The following is a 27,813-nucleotide window of genomic DNA, read 5'->3' as shown; positions in this document are numbered from 1 at the left end:
AGCCAACTCGAGTCGTGACAAATCATGACAACAAACAACATTTTTTGGGCCGAACAAATAATTAGATTTGTTGGTCCAAAATACCAAAATACATTTCAAAAAATACTTTTTGAAATGTCTATGGGAAAAATGCATTGGGATTCATTTCCTGGGCCATGGTACGGGGCGGGACTGCGACGCTCTATACACCATAAATAAACCAGATATAATCATTAGGGAAGATGTATGCATGTACTATGTGTACTACCGGTATATGTAAACTCTTCATTTCCATTTTCCAGCCATTCAGTTGCAAAAAAATAAATAATAATATTGTATTTATTTTTATTTGGGGGCGACCCACGGGTTGAGAACCCCTGTCCTAATAGACCTGCCTGGCAATGATCCAGAAACAGAAACTAAAACAGCACTTGGCAGGCACGGTCAAAAAATACACTATCATTTTCATCAGAACATGATGAAAGAACACTTTTCATTTTTATTTTCCTCACCGAGACCAATATCGGACGTGTTTCAGCTCACATAGCCTTCATCAGTGCTGATCAAGACTCGAACAGGAAATCATTACAGGATGAATTGAGAGCGCACTGTTGCTACAGGTTATTGTGAGTAAATAAAAGCACTGAAACATTGTGGAAGTATAAGCTCACGGTACCGCAAGTCCAATGCAGCTAAGACCTGTCACCAAACTATAAGCTCACGGTACCCTAAGTCCAATGCAGCTAAGACCTGTCGCCAAACTATAAGCTCACGGTACCGTAAGTCCAATGCAGCTAAGACCTGTCACCAAACTATAAGCTCACAGTACCGTAAGTCCAATGCAGCTAAGACCTGTCGCCAAACTATAAGCTCACGGTACCGTAAGTCCAATGCAGCTAAGACCTGTCACCAAACTAAAGCTCACGGTACCGTAAGTCCAATGCAGCTAAGACCTGTCACCAAACTATAAGCTCACGGTACCGTAAGTCCAATGCAGCTAAGACCTGTCACCAAACTAAAGCTCACGGTACCGTAAGTCCAATGCAGCTAAGACCTGTCACCAAACTAAAGCTCACGGTACCGTAAGTCCAATGCAGCTAAGACCTGTCACCAAACTAAAGCCAAATCTGACACCATGCTGCGTGTGTGCTCAGCTCTGGCACACAAGCAGCCGATCTATAAGACCACACACGCAGCCGATCTATAAGACCACAACGTGTCGCACTACGACACGTTGTGGGCTTGTTATGTAGATTGGCTATTTTCAGCAAGTAAATAATAAACAATGATTACGACGGCATCAAGGCCCACCAAAATACATTTTGTTCGACTAAATCAACTGTAGATTTAGTCGACTAAAATCTTATGATATTTAGTCGACTAAAACTAGACTAAAAACATACCAGGTGACTAAAATGTGGCTAAAACTAAATTATAACTATTCAAAGAGACTGACTAAAACTAAAAATTTAAAAAATTGGCATCGCCATCCATAGGTTCACTCTTCCTTTCCTTATTCTCTTCACGGAGAATAAATCAAGTCAAAAACACAGGTGTGATGTCAAATTATACAACAGTTCGTTTCGAGGAAGCAATCTGATGGTTGAAACGGCTTCTAGCCGTGGACCAAACCAGCACCATTCACCACCTAATCAAAACAAAGAATTCAGCTGCTCTGTTTTCCCAGAGCACTAGCAAACTCGGTGGCTAGGCTAGCTAGTTTCTTGGGACATTTGTGGTCGTAGTGACAACATCTGTCATTAAAAATATATATTTTTTCAGCAATTTTCTTAGTTTTAAGGGTAACTGTTGTATAATTGCAATATTACACTCGAGGGTGTGGTTTAACGTGATTATTTCCACTTCAATGATGCTTGCGGAACTCGACTTCGTCTCGTTCCTTACCGCATCACTGTCGTGGCAATAATCACGTTAACCCACACCCTCTCGTGTAATATTGCTTAATTGAAATGAGAAGGCTGTTGCAGTGATTTCAAAGATAACAACTTTCCCTCTCAAACACAATTTGCAAAGTGAAATTCGCGCTATATAAGGAGGGGGGAAAGGTGGTAGCATGAGCACGAAGCCAGTGAATGTTTATTTTCTAACTCCGATCCAGAGAGATTAAAGTGTTAAACTGAAACTCCTTAAATTGTGTTTTGGTTTGAAATATAGCCATTAGCGAGTTGGTTTAAAGTAGCTATTAGCAATAATGTCAAAATGTTAATGAAATCTCTGTGACGCATCTAGGGGCCACAATCTGCATTCAAAAGATGTTCCTAGAAAAATCAGTAAGTAGACAGGCAAATCGACCAATGACTTCTGCTTCTAGGAACATCTTTGAATGCAGATTGTGTCCTCTAGATGTGTCACAGAGACTAACGTTTTTTTGGGAGCTGTCTGAATACAAAAAATAAAAATAAAAAGGTTATAAAAATGTTGACATAGTATTGCTTATAGCAGCTTTAAGGCAAGTGAAACACACAATTTACACAATCAACATCGATTACTTGCAAACTTATTTTGGTCCAAGACACACAATTGCATGCACTCTCAAAACAGATCAGTCTGTTTACAAAATCTACACAAGACAAAGTTGTTGCCAAAATTGCAAACTATAAATTCCACCTCAGGCCTTTTTGTCCACAGCCAAACCGTAAAACCTGTTTTGACACCGTTAACGTAGTGACCTTGCATGAACCAGCCGTAGTGTGTGCACTGCCTCTGGGACTCCTTGTTGTGCCCACATTCAGGCTTCACTCCCCATTCCCCAGGACCCGGGGCTTGTGTGCGTCAGACTGAGAGTTGGACAGATGCCCTTTGCAGCACACGGAAAGAAGGGCAGGCAGAAAATCAGACGAATAGATGGCAAAGTAGTAGAAAGCTAGTCTCATGTTGCCATTCGACAGACACTATTGGAGAGTAGACCTCCAACTATTGATTGTAGTGGAGAACTTCAAAATGAGAGATAGTTGTGCTAGAATATGGTGGCAAGAACAGACACTGGCAAACCTACGCTTTGGAAACCAATCATGTCACCGGTCCACTCCATTATTGTTTGAAATTCTTTATTTAGGAATAGCTCATTGAGATATAGTGCAGTATCTCATTTTCGAGAGGGTCCTCCTTAACCCATTTTGACCTTTGCTTCCTGGCTTCTGAAAAAGGCGGTCGCATCTCTTTTCTCTCTTCCTCCCTGCCTGCATTCCCTGCCACCTCTTACTACGTGTCTCTCTACACTGGCTCTCGTCTAAATCTCTGGCTAAACATGGAACTAATTAGCTGGTCCTTGAGCGCATTCGACAAAAAAAATTCGGACAGGCATTCCGGAGCTGGGGAACCCAGGGGACATTTTTCTGCTGGGTATGTCAGAGACCCTTATTACCAGAATTGGGGTCTTTTATGCCTCAGCGTGTTGAACATTGAAGACGCGGAAGATATTTGGATAATTGGATTCATGGTGGCAGGCTGGCTGCTCTCGGGCCTGGGCGCCGGTCTGATTTATCGGAAGATTTCGAGGGGAGCAGTCGAAAATGTCGAAGGTGCTGCAAAGCTGCCCACCGTGGTAAACAAACTGTGCAGAGCAACGGGGGCCCTGTCTGTGGCTATAGCTGAACTTTGAAAGACTCAATGCCCTCGACCGGAGAATGGAAATCAGCTTGGAACGTCTGACCGCAATGGTTTACATGGTGTGCCTCTGCATGAGGCGTCTGTCTGTCTATCTGTCTGTCTGTACTATGTAGACAAAGGTTTACATGGTGTGCCTCTGCATGAGATGTATGTCTGTCTGTCTGTACTATGTAGACAAAGGTTTACATGGTGTGCCTCTGCATGAGATGTATGTCTGTCTGTCTGTACTATGTAGACAAAGGTTTACATGGTGTGCCTCTGCATGAGGCGTCCATGTCTGTCTGTACTATGTAGCTAATCCACCACATGAAGTCAGGAATCACGCCATTTCTATCGGTGATCCCGCAGATCTGCATAACTTCATAGTTTTAAAAAAACTCACTGACTTAAAAAAATGAAAGCTGAGAAATCGTCCTCAGTTTCTAGGTTAGAGACAGAATTGTGAGTCCAGGTTGAAGGTAGGCAGGGAGGTGTATATACAGTATATATATAGAAAGAAAGACATTTGACAGATGCATCTTGCAGATGCCGACTGTGACTGATTAATGATGACACTCGACTGACACCGGGGCCGGCGGAGGAAGGCGGGCCGCTGTTTCTGAGAGTCTGCAGTGAGAGAGGAAGTGAGGGAAGTGGTTGAGCGTGCCAGGTCTTTTTGTTCTTTCCTCATGACCCTCGGCTCTCACAGTACACGATGATATCTCCATCGGGAACTGGGAAATATCAATTATCAGGCACCGGTTGTGAGGCTGGCGAGGTGAGCCATTCAAACGCAAATGCTGAAACCTCACTGGGTTCAGGAGCATTAAAGCATTAAAGCTTCCATTTCAGATAGACAGCGGGTCAAAAACCCTTTACTCACTCGCATGTAAAGACGCTAATGTACTGGTATTTTTTTTTATTTTTTGCCGTCCTGTTGGAGAAAGGCAGCAATTTTCAATGCTGGTATACTTCATAGTAGCAATCTTAAACCATTCTGGGCGGGAACCTCTCTTGGTGTTTTAAGCATTACTCGCATGCAAAGACGCTAATGTACTGGTATTTTTTTATTTTTTGCCGTCCTGTTGGAGAAAGGCAGCAATTTTCAATGCTGGTATACTTCATAGTAGCAATCTTAAACCATTCTGGGCGGGAACCTCTCTTGGTGTTTTAAGCATTATGTTATACTTTAGCGATTGAAAAATAGCAGACCTACAAGCTCGTAGCGTGGCACTCGGTGCCGCGCTATGAGCTTGTAGGTCTGCTATTTTTGAAAAATCGTGAAAATGTGGCACAAATCTTTGAATATATTATTTCAGAGCGAATGTTTTTAACTCAAATCTTTGCTTCTGGGGGGTCCCTGGAACAACATATTTTCAGATGGCGGTCGGCGGACAATTACATATAAATGTTGGGGTCCTTGACTTGAAATATTGAGAACCACTGATATTGAAACATGAGGTTTTTCAGAAAAGTTACATTTTTAAAATGTCGATGTCAGGCCTAAATGGGTTAAGTCCAGGTGGGTGTGAATGAAAAGTGTCCGTCACGAGCTCTTTGCACAAGCTGTTGTTCTTATACGAACAAAAATGCTTCCTAAAAAAAAAACAATGTTGGTGTATAAGAGATTCGCTGTATTCGTACTGGTGGAGACAGCATAGCGGAAAGTGTGCACGTGTGCGTGAATAGTAGACAGGATATGAGGTCAAAACAAAGTGCCAGAAAAAGCTAGACAAATGTAAAAGCTGTGTGTTCTGTTTTCACTCTCATATACATACGTTGACAATGTAAACCATTGCAAAGATTACAACAAAGTATGTAATTAAGGTTTCAAGTGGTGAAGAAAATACCTGCATTAAGCCCCGACTTTCCAGAATCTGTTTATGTGATCTGGTTGTGTGTGTGTGTGTGTGTGTGTGTGTGTGTGTGTGTGTGTGTGTGTGTGTGTGTGTGTGTGTGTGTGTGTGTGTGTGAGTGAGAGAGACAGCGAGGCACAGCAAAGCTGGCTACAACTGAAACTGTCCAATGATAAAAATGCTTACTAAATGAAACTAGATAAAAACAAAGCTACGATGACTAAAACTAAGACTAAATATAGTGACAATTTCGTCAACAAATAAAAACTAGACTAAAATGTTAGGAAGGGACTAGTGGACAAGAGATCCAGTGTAAAATCAGCATTGCAATGACTAACCAATCAGGAAGCAGACAGGCAAATCGACCAATGTCAAAGCTTCTAGGAAAATCTTTGAATGCAGATTGCGGCCCCTAGGTGAGTCACAGAGACTACATTTTTGTGTTGCTTAATTTCCTTGATTGATGCCTGAGATAACGAGCACCAACGAGGACCAGGTGCACACGGCAGTGACAGCACAGACACTGCAGTAATGTGAAAGTGACTGAAAGGACCACTTCACCACTTTTCAACCCATCTTCATATAATAGGTCCTCACTAAAGACCTACCTTTTTAATAAGGCTTCCCCCCAAACCCACTGATTTATTCCTTGACCCATGCTCTCACGTTAAATGGTAAATAAATGGTACATGGTGCATTTATATAGCGCCTTTATCCAAGGCGCTTTACAGAGATTGTGCATTACATTCACCCATTCACACACCGATGGCGGCGGAAACCATGCAAGGCACAAACCAGCACATCAGGAGCAATTAGAGCAGGGTTCCCCAATTAATTTTCCTCGAGGGCCATATTTTGACTAGGGTACCAGGCTGGGGGCCGAGTCCGCACGCGTGAGGTCGAGGTCTTGCCCTGAAAATTCATTTTCAGGGCAGGACCCCATTTGAAAAGGATGCCCAGTTTGACATGCATAGGCTACTGACCCCCATTTAATGCCATTTATATCTGGGACCCCCCCCAAAAAAAAATTGAAATTGAAATTCTTCCGCGGGCCGCAAGGGGGCGCTCCGCGGGCCGCAAATGGCCCGCCTATTGGGGAACCCTGAATTAGGGGTTCAGTGTCTTGCTCAAGGACACTTCGACACCAACTCTGGGGGAGCCCGGGTTCGAACTGGCAACCTTGCGGTTACCATCCAGCCACTCTACCCCTGAGCCACCGCCGCCCCCTAGTGGTCACTCTACCCCTGAGCCACCGCCGCCCCCTAGTGCTCACTCTACCCCTGAGCCACCGCCGCCCCCTAGTGGCCACTCTACCCCTGAGCCACCGCCGCCCCCTAGTGGTCACTCTACCCCTGAGCCACCGCCGCCCCCTAGTGGTCACTCTACCCCTGAGCCACCGTCGCCCCCTAGTGGTCACTCTACCCCTGAGCCACCGCCGCCCCCTAGTGGCCACTCTACCCCTGAGCCACCGCCGCCCCCTAGTGGTCACTCTACCCCTGAGCCAACGCCGCCCCCTAGTGGTCACTCTACCCCTGAGCCACCGCCGCCCCCTAGTGGTCACTCTACCCCTGAGCCACCGCCGCCCCCTAGTGGCCACTCTACCCCTGAGCCACCGTCGCCCCCTAGTGGTCACTCTACCCCTGAGCCACCGCCGCCCCCTAGTGGCCACTCTACCCCTGAGCCACCGCCGCCCCACGTTATCCTTTTATATTTTTGTCTACTGTAACACTTTGAGATTCTGGGGAATGTAAAGTGCATTATAAATAAACGCACACGGTTTACTAGGGATGTACGATTAATCGCTAGCATATAATCGGAATCTGCCATAAAAATGCCATATCGGTATCGGAACGGTCTCAAAATAATACAGATTATTTCATCGGTTTTCACCAGCAAAAATAAATAAATAAATAAATCTACATTTAATTTGTGTACTCATCTTGTGCAGTAGTCATTTAGTTGTGAAAACAGACACTTGGAAAAGTGTATATGCTATTATTAATTGATTGATTGATTGATTGATTGAATACTTTATTAACAGGCTTTGGGCCAATTAAGCCCCTATAGGGCCTAGGCTTGTTTCCATTGTGGTCCTCTGTATACTATCGGAAATCGGTCAGAATCGGTATCGGCAGATATGACCCTGCAAATAATCGGAGATGGGATATCGGTCCCTGGATGGCTGAAGATCCACCAAGGACAGCTCTCCTGGATTCCGACTTATGGAGGTTTGAACTGCGGTGAACGGACAAAAGTTTTTACTTCCCATAGCTGGTGGTGACGGAGGGGGCGTTACATAGCAACTGGATCAATTGATTGGCTAACGTAGGGACAGATTTCAGGGTAAGCCAATCAGAGACAGTCTGACAGAGTAGGGCGGGTCTTTTGTATGGCTGTGGTAAACGGTTCTAAACTCAGACACACAAACCCTCGTAACGCATACACAGAAAACGCCGGTTGAACGAACATTATTACCACACGCTACAATGGCAAATGCGGATGACAGCAAGATCGGATGCTTTGTGGGTTGGAAATACAAGCATTATTTGAGTACTTGCGGGTCAAGGAAATGTTTTAACATGCCATGGAGTGTCCCAGCTGTGTGTGATTCGATTCCCCGTACTGCCTTTATTATTACTGCTGCGTCCCTCCTGCGCAGCACAGTGCCTGACGTTAGCCGTGCGTTAGCCTTGCACACCGTTGCATGCTAACGGGGACCCTTGGCCACCTCCCCGGGCACAGTGATAGGGCTGCCCTCTCCCCCCAAGAAAAGCATTGAGGTGAAAATGCTAATTATGTGGCGGACAGAAAGCATTGTCCACAATGCAAATCTAAGAAAGCATCTTAAATCAGTCCATGAGCTAGGCCAGGACTAGCTCATGGCGACCCCTCGGGGGGGGGGGGGGGGGTCGCCAAATTATTTTGGGGGGTCCCCAAATTATTAAAAAAAAAAAAAAAACTGAATGGCTGGAAAGTGGAAATGAAGAGTTTACATATAATACACATAGTACATGCATACACCTTCCCTAATGATTATATCTGGTTTCAGTATTTATTTATGGTGTATTGTCTCTATTATTAAGGTTATTGTAGCAGTCAATTTATATTGGGGGTCGGGAGGGGGCGGGGCGGGGGTCCCGAGACATTGCCAAAGCATTTCCGGGGGTCCCCGGCCAAAAAGGTTGAGAACCCCTGAGCTAGGCTGCCTCACATCACCAAAACAGACAAAGATCGATTTTAAATCGCCACAGAGGCATGTCACCAAGAGTCAACTTGACAAAATGATTGCCACTTGCCAGGTATGTTGTTGGGGAAATGCTTCCCCTCAACGGTGGAGTCTGTCCCTTTCAGAGCACTGGTCAGCAAAATACTAGTGAAAGCAGGGCCAATGTGCAGAAATACATTTTCCAAATATCTGAACAGTGAATATTCTAAAATGGAAGATGAGCTCAAAAATACATTTGATGAATTAGAATATCTCTACCACTGCAGATAGGCCTATATGGACTCATTTTTTATTTGATTATTATTATTATTTTTCATATTGCAAATTTGCACAGCACCATTTGTTTTGAAGGCAAGTTGAGGCTACAATAAAGATGCCTGTCAAAATTTCTGAACATGTTTTATTGTTCCACTACATTTCATAATGTTAGGAGGGAGTTGTCTTTTCTCTTACTGTGCGACAGAACAAAAAACCTTCTTTTAAATCGTTTTTTATTTTATTATTTTTTAAAGTAAAGTAAAGTAACTTTTCAAGTTACTTTCATAAAGTAAAGTAAAGTAACTTACCTAAAAAAAGTTACTTTTTTAGATAAGTAACTATAACTATAACTCTTTACTTTTTAAAAGTAACTTGAAAAGTTACTTTACTTTACAAAATAATAAAATAAAAAACGATTTAAAAGAAGGTTTTTTGTTGAACAACACTACATCTGAACGTCGGGCGGATTGGACAAAAACAACAACTTTGGAGTATTTTTCGGAGAAAACAAGCAATGAGTGCATCCCTATGGGGGTACGCGCACATTGATGAATCATGATGGATTTCTTCCTCCTGTATCTGTTGGTACGGTAACCTTTGTTCACAATTCCCTTGGGAGAATTGTGAACTTCAAAAATTGCTGGCATCGAATTTGAGAGCCTTATGTCTTCTTCTATAATAGCGGATATAATTTGAGCGGATGTTGATGGCTTTGTTGAGCAGCTGTCTGCTCAACAAAGCCATCAACATCCGCTCAAATTGTGCCCACCCACTCAGTTCAGAGTATATGCGGCTGCCAAAGATTCTGGCCTTCGCTTGTGTGTCAGGTACAAAGGTACACATTCTCCTTTGTCCCTGCCTCGATCCGAGCAGTTAATGCTGCCGAAAGAAGATTAAAAAAAAGCAAAAGTGGTGATGATGATGATGATGTTTTAGTACCTATAGTCCTTATAGGACAGAGATACCGAGATATCGGTACCGAAGAGGCGGCAAAACCTTACCTATATTAAATTGTTTATAGGGTCAATATAAGTTAATTGATAGATACTTTCCATAGTAGCAGCTTTTTATATTTTTTGACATTGTTATTTTCCTCTATAGGCGGATTTTCATTAATTCCAAAAAGAACACAGACAGTCAATAGCACATTCAAATTTCATAACACTCTTTTTTGGACATTCCTTTTTATAAATTAAACAAACCTGTGTCCAATTAAATTAGTTGATTAAGTGGGTGTGGCCTATTATTTGGTGGTGGCGCAGTTCTTTCAGGAATCAAAGCTGAATGGACACAGCTGTCATGCGGTATCATCCAGGCACTTTGCATACTACATACATACAGTACGTACATACTAGCACTTTGCATACTACATACATACAGTACGTACATACTAGCACTTTGCTCATTTTGCTCATGGCACTTTATGATGATGTCACTTTATGATGCTTCACTTTGTACTGTACTTGGTTGGCTGCTGTCTTTTTTTTCTTATCACACACGTATATATACAGACATGGGAGAGAAGGAATTAACCGTTAAAGGAAGGCAGTGTTATCCGGCATTAAACTGTGAGACCTGGAGGCGTGATCAATGCCATTTGGCTATTCTGAGTGGCCAAACAGCATTGACCACGCCTCCAGTTCTTAAGTTAAGTCATAAGACCTGGTACTTAAGACACGCATAATACTGCCCTATGACTAAAACCAAAATTTGATGCCAAAAACAACACTTCTGTGTAAAATAGAATATACGTTGGGCCACGACTGACTGGGCAGGAGAAAGTTCTGTGCTGGTTGCCAGTATGTTCTCAGCTTGTTTGGTCAGAAGCCTAGAGGGGGTGTGAACATCCTATTATGCAGTCTGTGCTCTGATTTTCCTGCCATTCTTCACCCACAAAAAGCCACAGTACACGCTGTGTGTTCAGAGATGAAGGTGACACGTCGAAATAATTAGAAGAGTCATGCTGAATGCACGTGCACACGCACGTACACACGCATACAGACACAAATGCACGCACCCACGCTAAGGAGGCTAATTATATTCCTGCATAATTGGCAGAAATATTTCAAGCCATTCTGTCACCCATATAGACCCTTATGCCTACCCTGGCCAATAAGCACATAATGGGCCTAATCAAGTTAGCATCTTGAACAATTACCGGCAAAAGAAATTATTAATCACATGCAAAAAAAAAACAAAACGAAAACAAATAGTTTTTTCCGCTACTAGGGGCAAAAGGCAGATTAATCATTCTACTGTGCACTATCTGCATACAATTACACACACAGACATTGTGTGTGAAATTATGTATTTCAAAGTGTTTAATGAACTTCAATGGGCTCTATGCACACACCATTTGGGGGAAAGAAATCCCTACCAAGTGTTACTGCTGCTACATACTAAATTACTAATGTAGAATTAGAATACTAATTCAGGTCAAACAGAGTTTGGGTGCTGCTATTGTTCCATTGTTTCCATGTTGGCTCACTGGAAACACTCACTGCTACCCCAGTGGGTCTCAAAGTGTCCTTGAGTGTACGGGCGTGCAACTCTGAGTGTGTACAAATGGAACCAAATGGACCAGTAAGGGTCCATTTGGCGAAGAGTATCTCCTCTGACCCCTTACATGTTTTAAATGATGAATATCAACTGTTGCCCTCCATGAGGCGGTTTAGAGTCCCTAAATATAAGAAAAACAGACCAAATAACTCTTTTGTTCCGTTCTGCTTTTAAACCAAAATCAAGAGGATATGTTCTATAGAGAGTATGCACATGCATGATTTTCCCATCAGGACACGCCCCCCTCATCTAGACTGAGTGGCAAAACATTGTTGGAGACTCAACCGTCCTGCGTACCACCTGTTTCTAAATGTCACATAATGCAGGAGGCAGCAAAATGTTGTGTTATTGAAAACAAGCACTTCCAAACTCTGACACTTAGAAAAATAATCAAATGCAGGGCATTTCTTGACAGAAAGTAGCTCAAAACGTTTCTATGGTGGATTTTTATGAAACAAAAACTTTGCCGATAAAAAGAGGATAATTCAAGCTTTTCGTACTGCTGCAATGTTGGTGAGTTTAACATTGTTTAATGCAATTAGACAGGACTTTTCTGTTTGGATGAATGGGCTGTCAAGGCCAGAAAGTAGTTTTTTGCCACTCAGTGGGCGTTCCCGCATAACTTCCAGGTACGATGATGTCACGCGCATACCCTCTATTGTTCTTGTTCCTGTCTGTGATTCGTGTCCTGTAATGTATCTTTTGTAATGTATTGTGTATGTCTTGTCTGTATCTTGGAACGGCGACGTCATGAGACGCAAAACAAATTTCAGTGCAAGCTGACAATAAAGTTGTGTCGTATTGTATGGTATTTGTACACTCCACAGTGTTATGGGGGGGTCCTTGAAATGAAAACGTTTGAGAACCACTGCACACTAACTGGAACAGAACCTTGATTAGTATCATCGGTAAAGAAAGTAGGGAAGTGGCCCGGAAGTAGGAAGAGTTATTCTGTGTGCATAACTGCATGTAGCCCATTGCACCAAACCTCAGCCATGATTGTGACACTGTCTTTTCATTTCCATGCTAATCAACTGACATATCTTCCTAAGAGATCACCCTCTAATTAAGCAAAGTAATGAGTTCCAGCATCAATATGCAAATAATTATCTGCTTGGTTTGGTTTGGCTATCAACAGCTCCAGCACCACCAATCCTACCGAAATGCGATCGTAAAGCTAGAATAAACAAAACAAACAAAAAAACTCTTATGACACAAACCCCTAGGCTGCAAATATCACGGGGGTTGATTGGTTTATTATTTAACTACTCACCACTCCAGGGAAGATTTTGCCGAGTCTGTCGACGGCAGCCATGGCTTTGGATTTGCCTCCGTTAAGGCAGTCCTCAAACTCATACAGTGGCTGCCTCACTGGATTGGAGTAGGAGATCTTTGCGTTGTCCACGAATGTGATCTGCCTCACCCCCCATCCCTGGAGAAGAGAGGAAGATGACAGCATAGCTCCATTTGGAATGTTTGATAGTCTGATAATAATTAAAGTATTAAGAGAAAAATCAACCAAAACAGACAAAAAAAAACTAGAAAAAGTGCCCCTCGTGCACAGGTCTCCACCAGGGCAGGTCCGGTTGTGGCCTCCTGGTGGCGCTATAATAGGCCAATGTGAATAGGGTGACATTTCTTCTTATGACTTGGATGGCAATTGGGTGATTTGAGGCATTTTGTTCACAAAAATGTGTTTTTCAAAAATCCACCTGTTGGTGGCGCTATAACAGGCCAATGTGAAAAGGGTGGGATATATTCCTCAGCCTAGTAGGAAAGTCTGTGAAAGATTTCTTCGGCCTGGTGGAGACAATAAATGTTCTATTTGAAAGCAAAAAAACTTTGAATGCCTCAACCAGGACTAGACTGGCCAAGTTGTTAACACTTTCTCCTCCTCTCTCACCATGAGGGTCCTGGCCACGTTGCAGCCCAGGGTCCCCGCCCCCCCCCCCCCCCCCCCCCACTCACCATGAGGGTCCTGGCCACGTTGTAGCCCAGGGTCCCCGCCCCCCCACTCACCATGAGGGTCCTGGCCACGTTGCAGCCCAGGGTCCCCGCCCCCAGCAGCAGACACTTGGTGCGGACCACCCTGTCCAGATCCAGCGAGGGCACCAGCCTCCACCGCATCAACTTCAGGTTCAGGTCCACCGACGACTCGGCCAGACTGGAGAGAAACAAGATGGAGTAGTTAGATAGAACATTAAACATTTGTTTTCTAATTCATGGAATTTCTTAAGACTTTTCTTTAATGTCTTAATGAAATTACTGGGGGGGGGGGAATATTGAATTTGTTTTGAATTCATGAAAAAAAAAGTTTATTTTTTAATGTTCTCTGAAAAGGTTTTGAAATAATAATTAAAAACAAAATGTATAGGCAACAAAAAAGAAGGGGACCCACTGTTTGGGGAAACAGTGCTTTAGATTACCGTTTGGGGTCCATACATTCACTGAGGTTGACCATCCGGGGTCCCATGGCCCCCTTGGGGTTTTTCTCCCAGCCGACACTCTTGGGGCACTCTGAGAACGACAGCACGTCAACCATGAAACACTGCTTTTTACTAGAGATGTCCCGATACTGTATCGGTATCGGGAAAAGTATCGGATCGGCCCTTATTTGTCATATCGGTATCTGCAAATATGCCAGTCTAACCACCGATCCGACACAGGGGTAAGGGGTTGACACTGACAGGTAAATAAAATGTTGGGGCATGTGGAGTTTGCTTTGGAGTTCCCCAAACTGCAAGTGCACATTTGAGTGAGGAGTCTGCTATAAACACAACACCAGATATATAGCTAGATAGCTATAAACACAACATGAGATCACGACACTGGTATCGGTATCGGCTAACACAGAAATTGAGGTATCGGGATCGGATCGGAAGCAAAAAAAGTGTATCGGGACATCCCTACTTTTTACCCAGTGGAGGGACAACAGTAGGAGGCAGGTATAATACATTATATTGATATGTAGAGTTGCTTTCCTAGCTTTAGACATGGAAATCATCCAATGTAATGTTCTCCAGTATTAAGCAATTTTATCCCTTTTTCCCTGAGAAACACAGGGTCCAAAAAGACGGCATGGCTCTGTGGATCTCTGGTATTTGATGATGACGTCAGTCTTGCCCAAAAATATGGAGAATTATTGTGTTGTAAATCAGTGGTTCTCAAACATTTTCACGTCAAGGACCCCCATCTGAAAGTACTTGCAGCAGAGCGTGCAAGTACTGCGATCGGCTGGGTAGCCTGGGTATGTATGTATGTATGTATGTATGTGCATGTATGTGCATGTGTGTGCATGTGTGTGCATGTGTATTAGGGTTCATCAAAATTCAATGCAAAAAATTTAACAACAAATTGTCAATCTGTTCTTTTGGAATTTTGTTCCAACGGCTATAGAAATGATCTTTGCAAAGTTTGGGGAAAATTCATTCAGATTTACAGGTCCAACGCAGCATGTGGAATTTAGGTAAAATGCCAAAAGGTGCCATTTTCGGTGCTTTTATAACTCACATTTTCTATTAACATGACATGTCAATTTATCAAAAATACAACAAATAGTTTTTGAGGAGATGTTATTGGAAAGAGCTAAATGTGTTTATTTAACAATAAACATTACATTGTCATTTAAATCATCACTGAAAAATGTTTGAAAATGGAGTCTTAGTCCTCCACTGTGTTCATGTTCAGCCGGCGCTTGCAGCAGCTAAGATTGGGCTGCCCACAGCGGTAATGCTCAACTGCTTGCAGCACATTCTGCAGATCTTGCTCACTCTTCACTGCTGCCACAAAGGCTGTTGTGAGTTTGACCCCATGCTCGGCGCAGTCATTGACGACGTTGATAGCACGCACATTCACCAGTCACCACACCTGCCTGGAATGATGCACTGGTAGCCCAATCCTCTACATTGAGTGAGATAAATGCTGGATCGATCGGCAGCTGGTGCATACCGAACCAGCAGTCTGGGTTGGCAAGGTCAGCCAACCTGGTGGTCGGCGAGAGGACTGGAAACTTTGGCTTGCCGAAACCAGTGCCAAAGCGCTGCTGTGGGGCTAGCATGGGAAGATCATCTGGCTTGTGATCCAAGATGGCATCCGAAAGTACACGTCGCTCATCAGCTGGAACCTTGGTGCTGAAGAGTGCCAGGGGCAGCATGTCAGGAGTCAGGTACCAGAGGTGCCTCTGCAGTGCTTTCATGGCTGATGTTGCAATGCCCTCACCAACAGACTTGTAAGAGTGCAGGTTGTGGTAGAGTGTGAGGTCATTCCATGCAGCATCTATGGGTTAATTAAAAATGAACACATCCTCCTGACTCCTCCTGACGAGATAAAGAAAGAGACGCATCAGCTCAGCAAAAAGCTTTAGAGATCAAAGAGCTTCCTCCGGCCTCTGTGTTTTTGCTTCAGTCCTACAGCCTCTTCACTCACTGCTCTGTGTGTGTGTGTGTGTGTGTGTGTGTGTGTGTGTGTGTGTGTGTGTGTGTGTGTGTGTGTGTGTGAGCGCTGTCAGGATTGGGGTGAGAGAGAGACAAAGCGAAAGAGAGAGAGAGAGAGAGAGAGAGAGAGAGAGAGAGAGAGAGCGCTCTCGCTCATGTCGAGGTGATATCGGTATCGGAACGGTCTCGAAATAAATAATACAGATTATTTAACCGGTTTTCAACAGCAAAAATAAATAAATAAATCTACATTTAATTTGTGTACTCATCTCATGCAGTAGTCATTTAGTTGTGAAAACAGACACTTGGAAAAGAGGGTTTACCTGTATTGAGGGAGATTTGTGGCAGTTTGACCTGGAATAAAATGCTGTGTAGAATTGAGCGGCTTCCCTGAAGGGTTCTGTCTCTGAAACACAACACCTCCACCACGTCCAGTTTGGAACCCCTGAAAAAAAAAAACAGACACACACACACACACACGGATAGGGGTGTTTTTTTCTGCTTACAGTTAAAGGAGTTTTCACTGCATGGTGTTTGTGATATGAAATGTAAGCTTACCCTAATCACAGTAAACATCGTCTTCAGTCATTTTCAAGTTATTGTAGTCAGTACTAGTCAGCACAGCTGTATTGTATTGTAGTATTGAATCAAGAATCATTTTGAATAGAGAATAGTTTTGAATCTGGAAAAAAAATGCTTTCGAATTTCGATTTTGAATCGAATCGTGACCCCAAGAATCGGGGGACCACACACACAAATCACTCATTTCGCTCCTATGCCACAAAAATGTGGAACGCCCTACCAACGGTCATTAAGACATGTGAATCCCTTGACTCCGGCTTCAAAACCGCTCTCAAAGGGGTACGGACGGCTGTAATTCGAAACTGGCCCCAGTAAAATCTGAAAACCCCACCCACCCCTTTCCCCCCCCTCACTTTATATGTTTCTTTTCCCCCTTTTTACCTCCTGTATGATGATTTCCTGTTTTTGGCTATATAGAAGTGTATATTTGTACGTCTCTAAATGTTGTGATGAATTGAAAATGGTGGACCCTCTTGTAAACAAGTGTCGTCCACTCACAGTTAACAGTTTTTGTATTGAGAGTTGTGCTTGAAATGTACTGTAATTATGCAAACTGTTAATAAATACTTCAATCAATCAATCAATCAACACACCCACACAAACACACACACAGTACTGTATAGTATACAATGCTGTATTAAGCAGACAAAGATACATACTGTACTGTACATTAGTTCATGTCTCATGATATGTAATCCCGCTGCCAGTCCCCCACACACCCACACACCCACACACCCACACACACACACCCACACACACACACCCACACACGATAAACAATAGCATGAACACGCATTTCGCACAGTAACACGTTTCCCCTAATAAGGTGCTAAATGACCGAGGTCAGCTTACACTATCAACCTCCATAGTGAAAGAGCCATGTGAGACGACATGACTCCGTTATAATCCTCCCATCTGCCATGTGAGCCAGCATCAACAGTTTATTCGGAATTGTCTCAAAGCGTGGTCATGCACAAGATTGATGAGGTCTGCCTTGGGAGGGGAAAACCGCCTTTGACCACAGTGCACGTACTGTACTGTAAGCTTAAAGCAGATAGCAATCTCACTATGACCACCCTGTTCAAATAAATAACATCCCAAAATATTTGGGATACAAATGAACGGTGCCAGTTAAAACACGTCTCTCTCCTCCGGGGGGAAACTGGGACACAGTTGAACACTTGAGAACTCTCGAGTACTTCTGAATTAGCACTCTATAGAAGAGGCAATTAGGGCATGTTGCGACCAGCAGCCAAACGTTGCAACCACAAACTACAAATACTGTGTCATGTCTCTTCTGACAGACACTTTACAATAATAGTTCATATTGGCATGGTTATCATGGGCAGTCTGGGCAGAAACCATGTGTCTCCACATTTCAACAGTTTTGTGTATGCATTTATATATTTATATAAACTATGTAAACTAAAGCGCCCATTTTTATATTTTGTCATAATACATGCAAAAGTAGTGAAAATAGTCAATCTACAGATCTAGCTTTATATATTATATAAAGAATATAGTATTGTAATAATTAGACAACAAAAATCATTCAGTATTTTTACACTGTACAGTGTGCACTGGCCCAGTGCTGTAATCACTATTTCTGAATTATTTGGATAAATGAAGATCTACAGATTTACCACTTTAATAGTAGCTTAACCCAATCTCGGGGCAGGAACCCCTTTTGGTTTGCATTATGTTATACTTTAGCTATTGAAAAATAGCAGATCTACAAGCTCATAGTGCAGCACTCGGTGCCGCGCTATGAGCTTGTAGATCTGCTATTTTTGAAGAATCGTGAAAATGTGGCACAAATCTTTGAATATATATTCTTTCAAAACGAACGTTTTTAACTCAAATCTTTGCTTCTGGGTGGTCCCTGGAACAACATATTTTCAGATGGGGGTCCGCGGACCCCATCTGAAGTGAATTACGTTGTGATTGACAACCTGTTACCTTCCTTGTCACTCAATCAAAAATGTCTGTGTCAAAAAAACAAAAGTGAATGCCGAATGCAGAGATTTCAACAAAATACTGTATGGACACAGCCCAGCAGTAACTTGGTAGTACGTTTTGAGTGGTGCAACCACTCCAACGAACAGCAATGTCCGTGTCCGTGTTTGTGTGCGACTATGTGACCAGTACCAATGAGTACCAAAAGTGGCGCTGTTTCCCCAGAAACGGAGAGAGAGAGATAGTGCTGCATGTTGCCTGCTAATGAGAGAGAGAGAGAGAGAGAGAGAGAGAGAGAGAGAGAGAGACAGAGAGAGAGAGGAGGGGGGGGGGGGGGGGGGGGGGGATTTGCACCACTCGGTTCACACAGGTGTGATTTTTCTGTTAATACTAGGCTTGAAAGCTTATTATTTAGAGTTCCAAGAAAATGTCCCTGGTTTAGCATTTGTAATAATTTTCTCATGGCTGTGTTGCTGCTGCTGGGCTGTTTTATATAGAAATAAAGTTAATATCAGTGTTGTTTTTGGCAGCAAATTTCAATTATATAGTATTTGGACTGAAACTTAATTTAGTTTTAGTCACCTGGAATGTTTTAGTGTTTAGTCCACCCATACTGTATCTCTCTCTATACTGTAGTGTTGTGCATCCGTTTGTAGCATCGTGTCACTGGCTTGGCATCAGTGTTGATTTCGTCGACTAAAACTAAGACGAAAAATGTTCGTCGACTACCTTTTTCCACTGACGGAAACTAAACGGAAACTGAATGAAAACTAAGCTATGTATGGATGACTAAAACTAAGACTACATTTCGTCAACAAAAACTAGACTAAAATGTTAGGAAGGGACTAGTGGACAAGAGATCCAGGATAAGTGATTTTACACTTGGTTGCATGCTGAAAATAGCAGATCTACAAGATTGTAGATCTGATATCTTCAGCAAGTGTAAAATCTGTCATTTCGACGGCATCAAGGCCCACCAAAACGCATTTTAGTCGACTAAATGAACTGTAGATTTAGTCGACTAAAATCTTATGACATTTAGTCGACTAAAACTAGACCAACACTAAAACATTACGGGTGACTAAAATGTGAGTAAAACTAAATGAAAACTATTCAAGAGACTATGACTAAAACTAAAATCTAAATTTGCTGACAAAAACAACACTGCTTGGCATGGATTGAAAATGACTTGTTGCAGCCCTAATGCTGTGTCACTGCTAGTGTGAATGCAGCAGCAACACAGCGATGAGACCTAATGCTGTGTCACTGCTTAGTGTGAATGCAGCAGCAACACAACCCTAATGCTGTGTCACTGCTAGTGTGAATGCAGCAGCAACACAGCCCTAATGCTGTGTCACTGCTAGTGTGAATGCAGCAGCAACACAGCCCTAATGCTGTGTCACTGCTAGTGTGAATGCAGCAGCAACACAGCCCTAATGCTGTGTCACTGCTAGTGTGAATGCAGCAGCAACACAGCCCTAATGCTGTGTCACTGCTAGTGTGAATGCAGCAGCAACACAGCCCTAATGCTGTGTCACTGCTAGTGTGAATGTAGCAGCAACACAGCCCTAATGCTGTGTCACCGCTAGTGTGAATGCAGCAGCAACACAGCCATGAGACCTAATGCTGTGTCACCGCTAGTGTGAATGCAGCAGCAACACAGCGATGAGACCTAATGCTGTGTCACTGCGTAGTGTGAATGCAGCAGCAACACAACCCTAATGCTGTGTCACTGCTAGTGTGAATGCAGCAGCAACACAGCCCTAATGCTGTGTCACTGCTAGTGTGAATGCAGCAGCAACACAGCGATGAGACCTAATGCTGTGTCACTGCTTAGTGTGAATGCAGCAGCAACACAACCCTAATGCTGTGTCACTGCTAGTGTGAATGCAGCAGCAACACAGCGATGAGCCCTAATGCTGTGTCACTGCTTAGTGTGAATGCAGCAGCAACACAGCACTAATGCTGTGTCACTGCTTAGTGTGAATGCAGCAGCAACACAGCGATAATACCTAATGCTGTGTCACTGCTAGTGTGAATGCAGCAGCAACACAGCAATATGCTGTGTTGCTGCTAGTGTGAATGCAGCAACAACACAGCCCTAATGCTGTGTCACTGCTAGTGTGAATGCAGCAGCAACACAGCACTAATGCTGTGTCACCGCTAGTGTGAATGCAGCAGCAACACAGCCCTAATGCTGTGTCACTGCTAGTGTGAATGCAGCAGCAACACAGCCCTAATGCTGTGTCACTGCTTAGTGTGAATGCAGCAGCAACACAGCACTAATGCTGTGTCACTGCTAGTGTGAATGCAGCAGCAACACAGCAATATGCTGTGTTGCTGCTAGTGTGAATGCAGCAGCAACACAGCACTAATGCTGTGTCACTGCTAGTGTGAATGCAGCAGCAACACAGCCATGAGAAGATTATTACAAATGCTAAACCAGGAACATTTTCTTGGAACTCTAAATATTAAGCTTTCAAGCCTAGTATTAACAGAAAAAGTACTGCCAAGTTACTGCTGGGCTGAAATACGGTAGACGTCAAAGTTTAAATCGCGTATTTTTTTCTGCTACCTTCCTTCTACTGCAAAACCCTTATCCCCCTAGATTTTGTTAATTATGATATCATAAACTACCGTACAACAGTCTTCTTTTAGGCAGCAAATTTTGATTTTAGTTTTAGTCTCTTGAATAGTTTTCTTTTAGTTTTAGTCACATTTTAGTCACCTGGAATGTTTTAGTGTTACTCTAGTTTTAGTCGACTAAATGTCGTAAGATTTTAGTCGACTAAATCTACGGTTGATTTAGTCGTTAACGACTTTTTTTCACTTGCTGAAAATAGACGATCTACAAGCCCACAACGCGTCGCGACGCGTTGAGCTTGTAGATCTGCTATTTTCAGCATGTAACCAAGTGTAAAATGACTTATACTGGATCTCTTGTCCACTAGTCCCTTCCTAACATTTTAGTCTAGTTTTCATTTGTTGACGAAATTGTCCATATATTTAGTCTTAGTTTTAGTCATCATAGCTTAGTTTTTATGTAGTTTCCATTTAGTTTTCGTCGGTGGAAAAAGGTAGTCAACGAACATTTTTCATCTTAGTTTTAGTCGATGAAATCAACACTGCTGTATAACAGGGAAAAGAAATCCTTCAACATAACAGTACATCTTTCCAATGTGATTTCACCACACTAATTCTAAACTGTGTGGGATACTATGAACTTAAGGAGTAAAAAAAAAGGGATCAACTTTCCACTGCGTGGGAGAGTGACTAAATGCCTAAGTGTGTGTGTGTCTAATATATCTATATCTATAAAAATGTCACCTACTGTCAATATTTGTGTAAATATTTGAATACTCCAGACCAACAGTTGATTTATTACACACAAATGGTGTGTAATAAATCTGACGCCTTGCATTGAATCACACTGGTGTGCAGAAGCCGCTCTCATTTTGTATAAATACTGTCTTCAGTTTATAGCATACTGGCTTATCTCCTTTTATTGTGTCTCCAGTCAGTGTCTCTTTGCACACAGAGGAGTCAATGACAACGCGTCAATGTATAATGGCTATTTTCACACTGCAACAAAAGCAGTAGAAGCCCCATCCAGAGCGACTACACGGCATCTCCAGACTGACGGATGTCAATCATATAGGCCTATTATTATTAACCCATTTAGACCTGACAACGATTCTACAAATGTCTTCTAAATCATGACAGTTTTCTGAAAAACCCATGTTTCTATGTCAGTGGTGCTCAAACTATTTCTAGAATTATCTGAAATTGGCCGCTGACCCCCATCTGAAAATATGTTGTTCCAGGAAGCAAAGATTTGAGTGAAAAACATTCACTCTGAAAGAATATATATTCAAAGATTTGCGCCACATTTTCAAGACTTTTCAAAAATAGCAGATCTACAAGCTCGTAGCGCGGCACTCGGTGCTGCGCTATGAGCTTGTAGAGCTGCTATTTTCCCAATAGCTAAAGCATAACATACTGTAATGCTTAAAACACCAAAAGGGGTTCCCGCCCAAAATGTGTTAAGGTGTAGGGTGATTGGCACATTCCTTGTGTTGCTGAAGAATGTGATTGATAGACCGTATATTCCTCTGCAATAAGGTCATTTCTGGCATCTTCAAATCTGAGGCCATGGTTCTCAGCAGGAAACCGATGGATTGTGCATTCCAAGTAGGGAATGAGACATTACCCCCATGTGAAGGAGTTTAAGTATCTCGGGGTCTTGTTCAAAAGTGAGGGGAGGACGGAGAAGGAGATCAGCCGGAGAATCAGAGCGGCATGCAGGGGCCGTATTACAGTCGTTGTACCGCACGAAAAGAGAGCTGAGCCAGAAGGCAAAGCTCTCCGTCTACCGAGCAATCTTTGTTCGTACTCTCACCTATGGTCATGAAGTGTGTGGTCATGAAGTGTGGGTCATGACCGAAAGAAGAAGGTCACGGATACAAGCGGCCGAAATGAGTTTTCTCCGATGGGTTGCTGGCATCTCCCTTAGAGACAGGGTGAGAAGTTTGGTCACGCGACCTTCAGACTCGGAGTTCCGACTCGGAAGTAGATTCGCTGCTTCTTCGCTTGGAAAGGAGCCAGCTTAGGTGGTTCGGGCATCTGGTTAGAATGCCTCTCGAGAGACTCCCTAGGGAGGTCCTCGATGCACCCAGGGCAGACCAAGGATCCGATGGAGGGATTATATCTCTAAACTGGCCCTGGAACGCCTCGGGATCCCCCCAAGAGGAAGTTACTAATGTTGCTCTGGAGAGGTAAGTCTGGAGCGCTCTAGGTGGAGCGGTTGCCCCTGCGACCAGACTACGGATAAGCGGTTGAAGATGGATGGATGGCTTTACATAGATTGTGCATTACATTCACCCATTCACACACACACACACACACACACACACACACACACACACACACACACACACACACACACACACACACACACACACACACACACACACACACACACACACACACACACACACACACACACACACACACACACACACACACACACACACACACACACACACACACACACACACACACACATACTTGAGTCTTGCTCAACTAACCGAACTGGGAGCCTCACGGTTCCCATCCAGCTGCCACTCTACCCATATAGTTATTATATAATCAAGATGGTGGACAAGGAGCAACAGCCCCACACCCTGCAATTAATTTCAATAGAAGTTGCTCAGTGGCATTTTGAATGACCCGGAAAAACTGACGAAGTCTTCCGGGAAGTATCCCCAGAGAGAGAGAGAGAGAGAGAGAGAGAGAGAGAGAACCCCTTTGCGCTGCTCTTGTGGTACCTCTACTACATCATGTCACCTCACACAGGCAAAGACCCAAAGCAAAGACGCTCTGTTGCTCGTGCATGCATTTTGCCTGCAGTTCCAGCTTTGACCAGTAGTGTGGACGACTTCAACGCTGGCCAGCCGTCCGTGGGACTCGAACGCCACCCTGGCATTCGCAATGCGTGAATTTATAGATCCATTTTCAGTGTGCAACACCCACACACAACTAAAGCCCTAACCACACCAAAGGGTCACCATGCAAGTCCTTGGGTTCAAACGGTTGCAAGGAGTTAACGCTAAAACCGTCTCGACCCTTTGGTGTGGTTTGGGCCATTGAATTCCATGCGTTGAATCACTAGGGTCAACGTGGGTCAACGTGCAACAAGACATATCACACCGCTAAAACCGTCTTGACCCTTTGGTGTGGTTAGGGCTTAAGTATAGAGATGCTCCAATCGATCGGTGGCCGGCCGATCACCGATCCGATCCACCGATCCGCAAATCAGATCAAAAAAGCTAAAAGCTGCACAGTTTACATCCAAAAGAATGTGTCACTCTCTCGGTTCTGCACTGCTGTACTGGAGAAGTATATATCACTGTCGAGGGCATCGCAACTAATCTACCCCCCACGCCCCCCACACACACCCCAGGGAGGGAGGGGGGAGAGAGAGAAGAGAGTGCGAGAGAGAGAGAGAGAGAGAGAGCACACACGTCTTCACCCCAGCGAGGGAGGGAGAGAGAGAAAGGGAGAGAGAGAGAGAGAGGAGAGAAGTAGTGTGTCCTGATACAACTTGCTTGGAAATGTGCATGTTGCCAGTGGCAGCCAGCAGCGATGTAAGATGAGCCTGTGCATTTCACGGTTTTCACCCTATAGTATAACTTGAACGCATAGGCAATCAAGACCATTAATTCATGACAGCTGTGCCTGTGACTATGCTGTGTGTAGGGGTGAGGATTGCGTGAGGATTCTAATGTACAGGATTCTATAGGTCACCACTTTTGGTGTGACACACACACGGCTTCTGTTTACAATGCCGTTATCAACACGTGCTGAGTAATGACAAAGATTGACAGATTTTGGAGAAGACTGATAGTTTATCCTTTAGTAATTAGGCTGTGGAAGTATTCACACTACTTTTGGATTTATTGGGATTGGGGAAAGGAGGAGGTGATCAAGCTCCACAACATTGGTAGGCTGCATTTATTTTCCTTTTTTTTTCTCTCGAGGGTGCATGCCATGGGATGATGGGAGCCCCTCCAGCAGGGAGAGTGGTTCCACCAGGCTAGGGAGCCCCGCTCAGGTTAGCGGAAAATTACCGCGGGGCACGGGTTGCCAGGTTTTTTTTATAAGTAAAGTAAAAAATAAAAATTATAATAATAATATTTAAAAATATCGGTATCGGCCGATTAATTAATCAAAAAAAAACTTAAGTAGCATCTCTACTTAAGTATAACTCAGGCTACAGCCTCTCAAGACAATAGATTACGCTTCCTTCCGTCTACCTGGAAGCTCATAAAAAGAGCAGCAACTAGTGTGGACCATACGGTCATTTCCCTTTCTGAAAAGAGCATGGCCTCAATGAAAATACAGCAAGAAAAAAGAAAAACACCCGAGATGCAGCCAATTCTGTGAAACAATTAACAGGAAGCGGATCAGGATCTGATTTTGCAGTGTGGGCCTTTGGACTTAGTTAACACCATGGAGGCCCGGGGCAGAGTTCTCCGTCAAGTTCAAGGGCATGGTCAAGTGCTAAGGTGTTAAAGGGGCATGCACTGATTTAGTCAAAATGCTCCCAGATGAAAAATAGGGCTGGGACTCTATTAAAAATGATAGGCTTTGTAATTAATTAATCTCAATTAATAAAATGATAATCGCATATCAATATTCGACCTGAAACAGTGATACTTATTTTCAAATTGGTTTTGGTATACCAGTGAATCAATGAATAGTGACTACATAAGCTTATAAAAGGTTGGTGGTAGGCTACTTGACCAAGACAAACAGATAAACAACTCGTTTAAAACATCTCGTGCAGCAAAGCAGGTAGTCTATATGAATACTCAAATGTGCTTTACATGGGTGGCAACAAATAAAAACAACTTTATTAGGGGGAACACTAAGACGAAGGAATAAAATCAATAAAAACAGTGGAATGAGAGCGTTTTGGGGAGTGCATTCCACAGGGTTGGGGCAGCAATTCCAGAACAACCCGACCATTAGAAAACATCTGTTGCTTCAGAGGATACCAACAATACCAACATATTATTATTTAATGTGCCATAACCGTTTCATCCGGTCAGGTGGACCGACGTGGGTCCAAGTCCAACTCCTACTTGGAGTCAGACTGACATTAGCCCCATATGGAACCTCTCACTCCATTATAATGTGAGTTATCGGAGCTATCGGGGGGAGAGGTTCCATGGAGCTGGAGACTGGTGTTGGCTTCCACGGTGGCTGCATGTTTCGCACCGAGTGGTGATATGCTAAATGAATCACCGCAGCGCTAAGCCTCCGGTGTCCTCCTCGATGCGAGACATGTTAAGCAGCTAGCAAGCCTAGCATGGAAGCTAACGTTAAACATTGTTGTAGCCCCATGTCCATATGGAACTTTTCCCTCCGTTATAGCACAAAACCAAGCTTTTATCAATGCTTCCAACCGATAATTTTTAAATCTAAATGTCCCATGCACGGGCAAATGGCAATATAAGCGGCTTCCTTATTCATTGATTCCTTTGGGTGGTGTGTTGTGTGACTGACGGCAGTGCAGGCAGATGCAGGCAGCTCTGCTAGGGACTATAGTCTCATGCTGCTCATCCGTGCACACGATTTTCAATGCAAAAACTCCTCTAGTCCCGAAACCGTCCCAAATGAGATACATTTAAGTCCCAAATACTGTAGATATTTTATGGGCCCCGGGACGTCGTGACGCCGTTAATCTCGAGCCCTGATGCACTCACCTGCATAGGATGCCAACGTTTTAAATACCATCTTTCTTCCTTTATTAGAAAAAATAGACAAACACACACACTTACCATGTGTATGCGATAAGGATCAGTAGGTTCCTCAAAGGCCAGCCTGGATGTTGGGACAGAGTGCATGGGTCATAGATACCCACGGTAACCTGAGGAAAGCAAATAAACACTGTTCATTTACCGGTACATTACCTGTACTGTACGTGTGAGTATTGTACACCTGTAAAAGGGATATACAATACATTCAAATGCAGAGACAAGTTGGTAATTGACCATGTTCACAAGGTGTCCATTTTGCATTTACTCAGGGTTTACCCCCACCGAGGTGGAGACAGTGGAGTGGAAGGTCCCCCAACCAGAGCAAAGTGGCCATCAAAGATATTTGATTGATTGATTGATTGATTGATTGTGGTGACTAAAACTAAAATTTTGCTGCCAAAAACAACACTGATAGGAACGCTTAGGTATACCTTACCTTCTTGTTATCGGTGAAGAACGTGTCCCAGTCCCCTAGGGGAGCCAACTCCATGTGGTCTTCTGCGTACTTCATCAGGAAGTAGGGAACAGCTGTGACTCCACTTTGGCTGCACAGCCCGTCGTAGGCCTCTAGTAACGCTGTTACCTGCAGGGTGACACAAACACATTGATTGATTGAAATATTGATTAACAGTTTTCAGAATTACAATACATTCCAAGCACAAACTCAATACAAAGACTGTTAACTGTGAGTGGAGTGTGGACGACCCAATAAAGCATTACACTTGTTTACAATTGAACCTTGTTCAATTAATTAAAACATTTAGAGACATACAAATAGATACTTCTATATAGCCAAAGAACAGAACAGGAATTCATCATAAAGGAGGTAAAAAGGGAAAAGAAACATATACAGTGAGGGGTAAAGGGGTGGGTGGTGGTGGGGATTCAGATTTTACGGGGGCCAGTTTCGAATTGCAGCCGTCCGTAGGTGCCCTTTGAGAGCGGTTTTGAAGGAGTCAAGGGATTTGCATGTCTTAATGCCTGTTGGTAGGGCGTTCCACATTTTGGGGGAATAGGAGCGAAAAGAATTT

The 27,813-nt window shown here is 43.5% G+C and overlaps 1 protein-coding gene across 1 annotated transcript in view; it reads right to left on the bottom strand.

Moving 5' to 3' along the window:
- atg7 (ATG7 autophagy related 7 homolog) overlaps positions 1-27,813 on the bottom strand; it is a gene marked incomplete at its 5' end in the record, with an annotated part of 143,863 nt that overhangs the window by 98,638 nt on the left and 17,412 nt on the right. Inside the window, 6 exon segments of the mRNA XM_079510388.1 lie at positions 12,761-12,919; positions 13,507-13,651; positions 13,914-14,004; positions 16,244-16,365; positions 26,804-26,892; positions 27,219-27,365. Coding sequence (XP_079366514.1) covers positions 12,761-12,919; positions 13,507-13,651; positions 13,914-14,004; positions 16,244-16,365; positions 26,804-26,892; positions 27,219-27,365 — 753 coding nt within the window.

Source organism: Electrona antarctica (genome assembly GCF_951216825.1).
Source record: "Electrona antarctica genome assembly, chromosome: 9".
NCBI lineage: Eukaryota > Metazoa > Chordata > Actinopteri > Myctophiformes > Myctophidae > Electrona > Electrona antarctica.
This window is presented reverse-complemented; position numbering and strand designations above follow the sequence as displayed.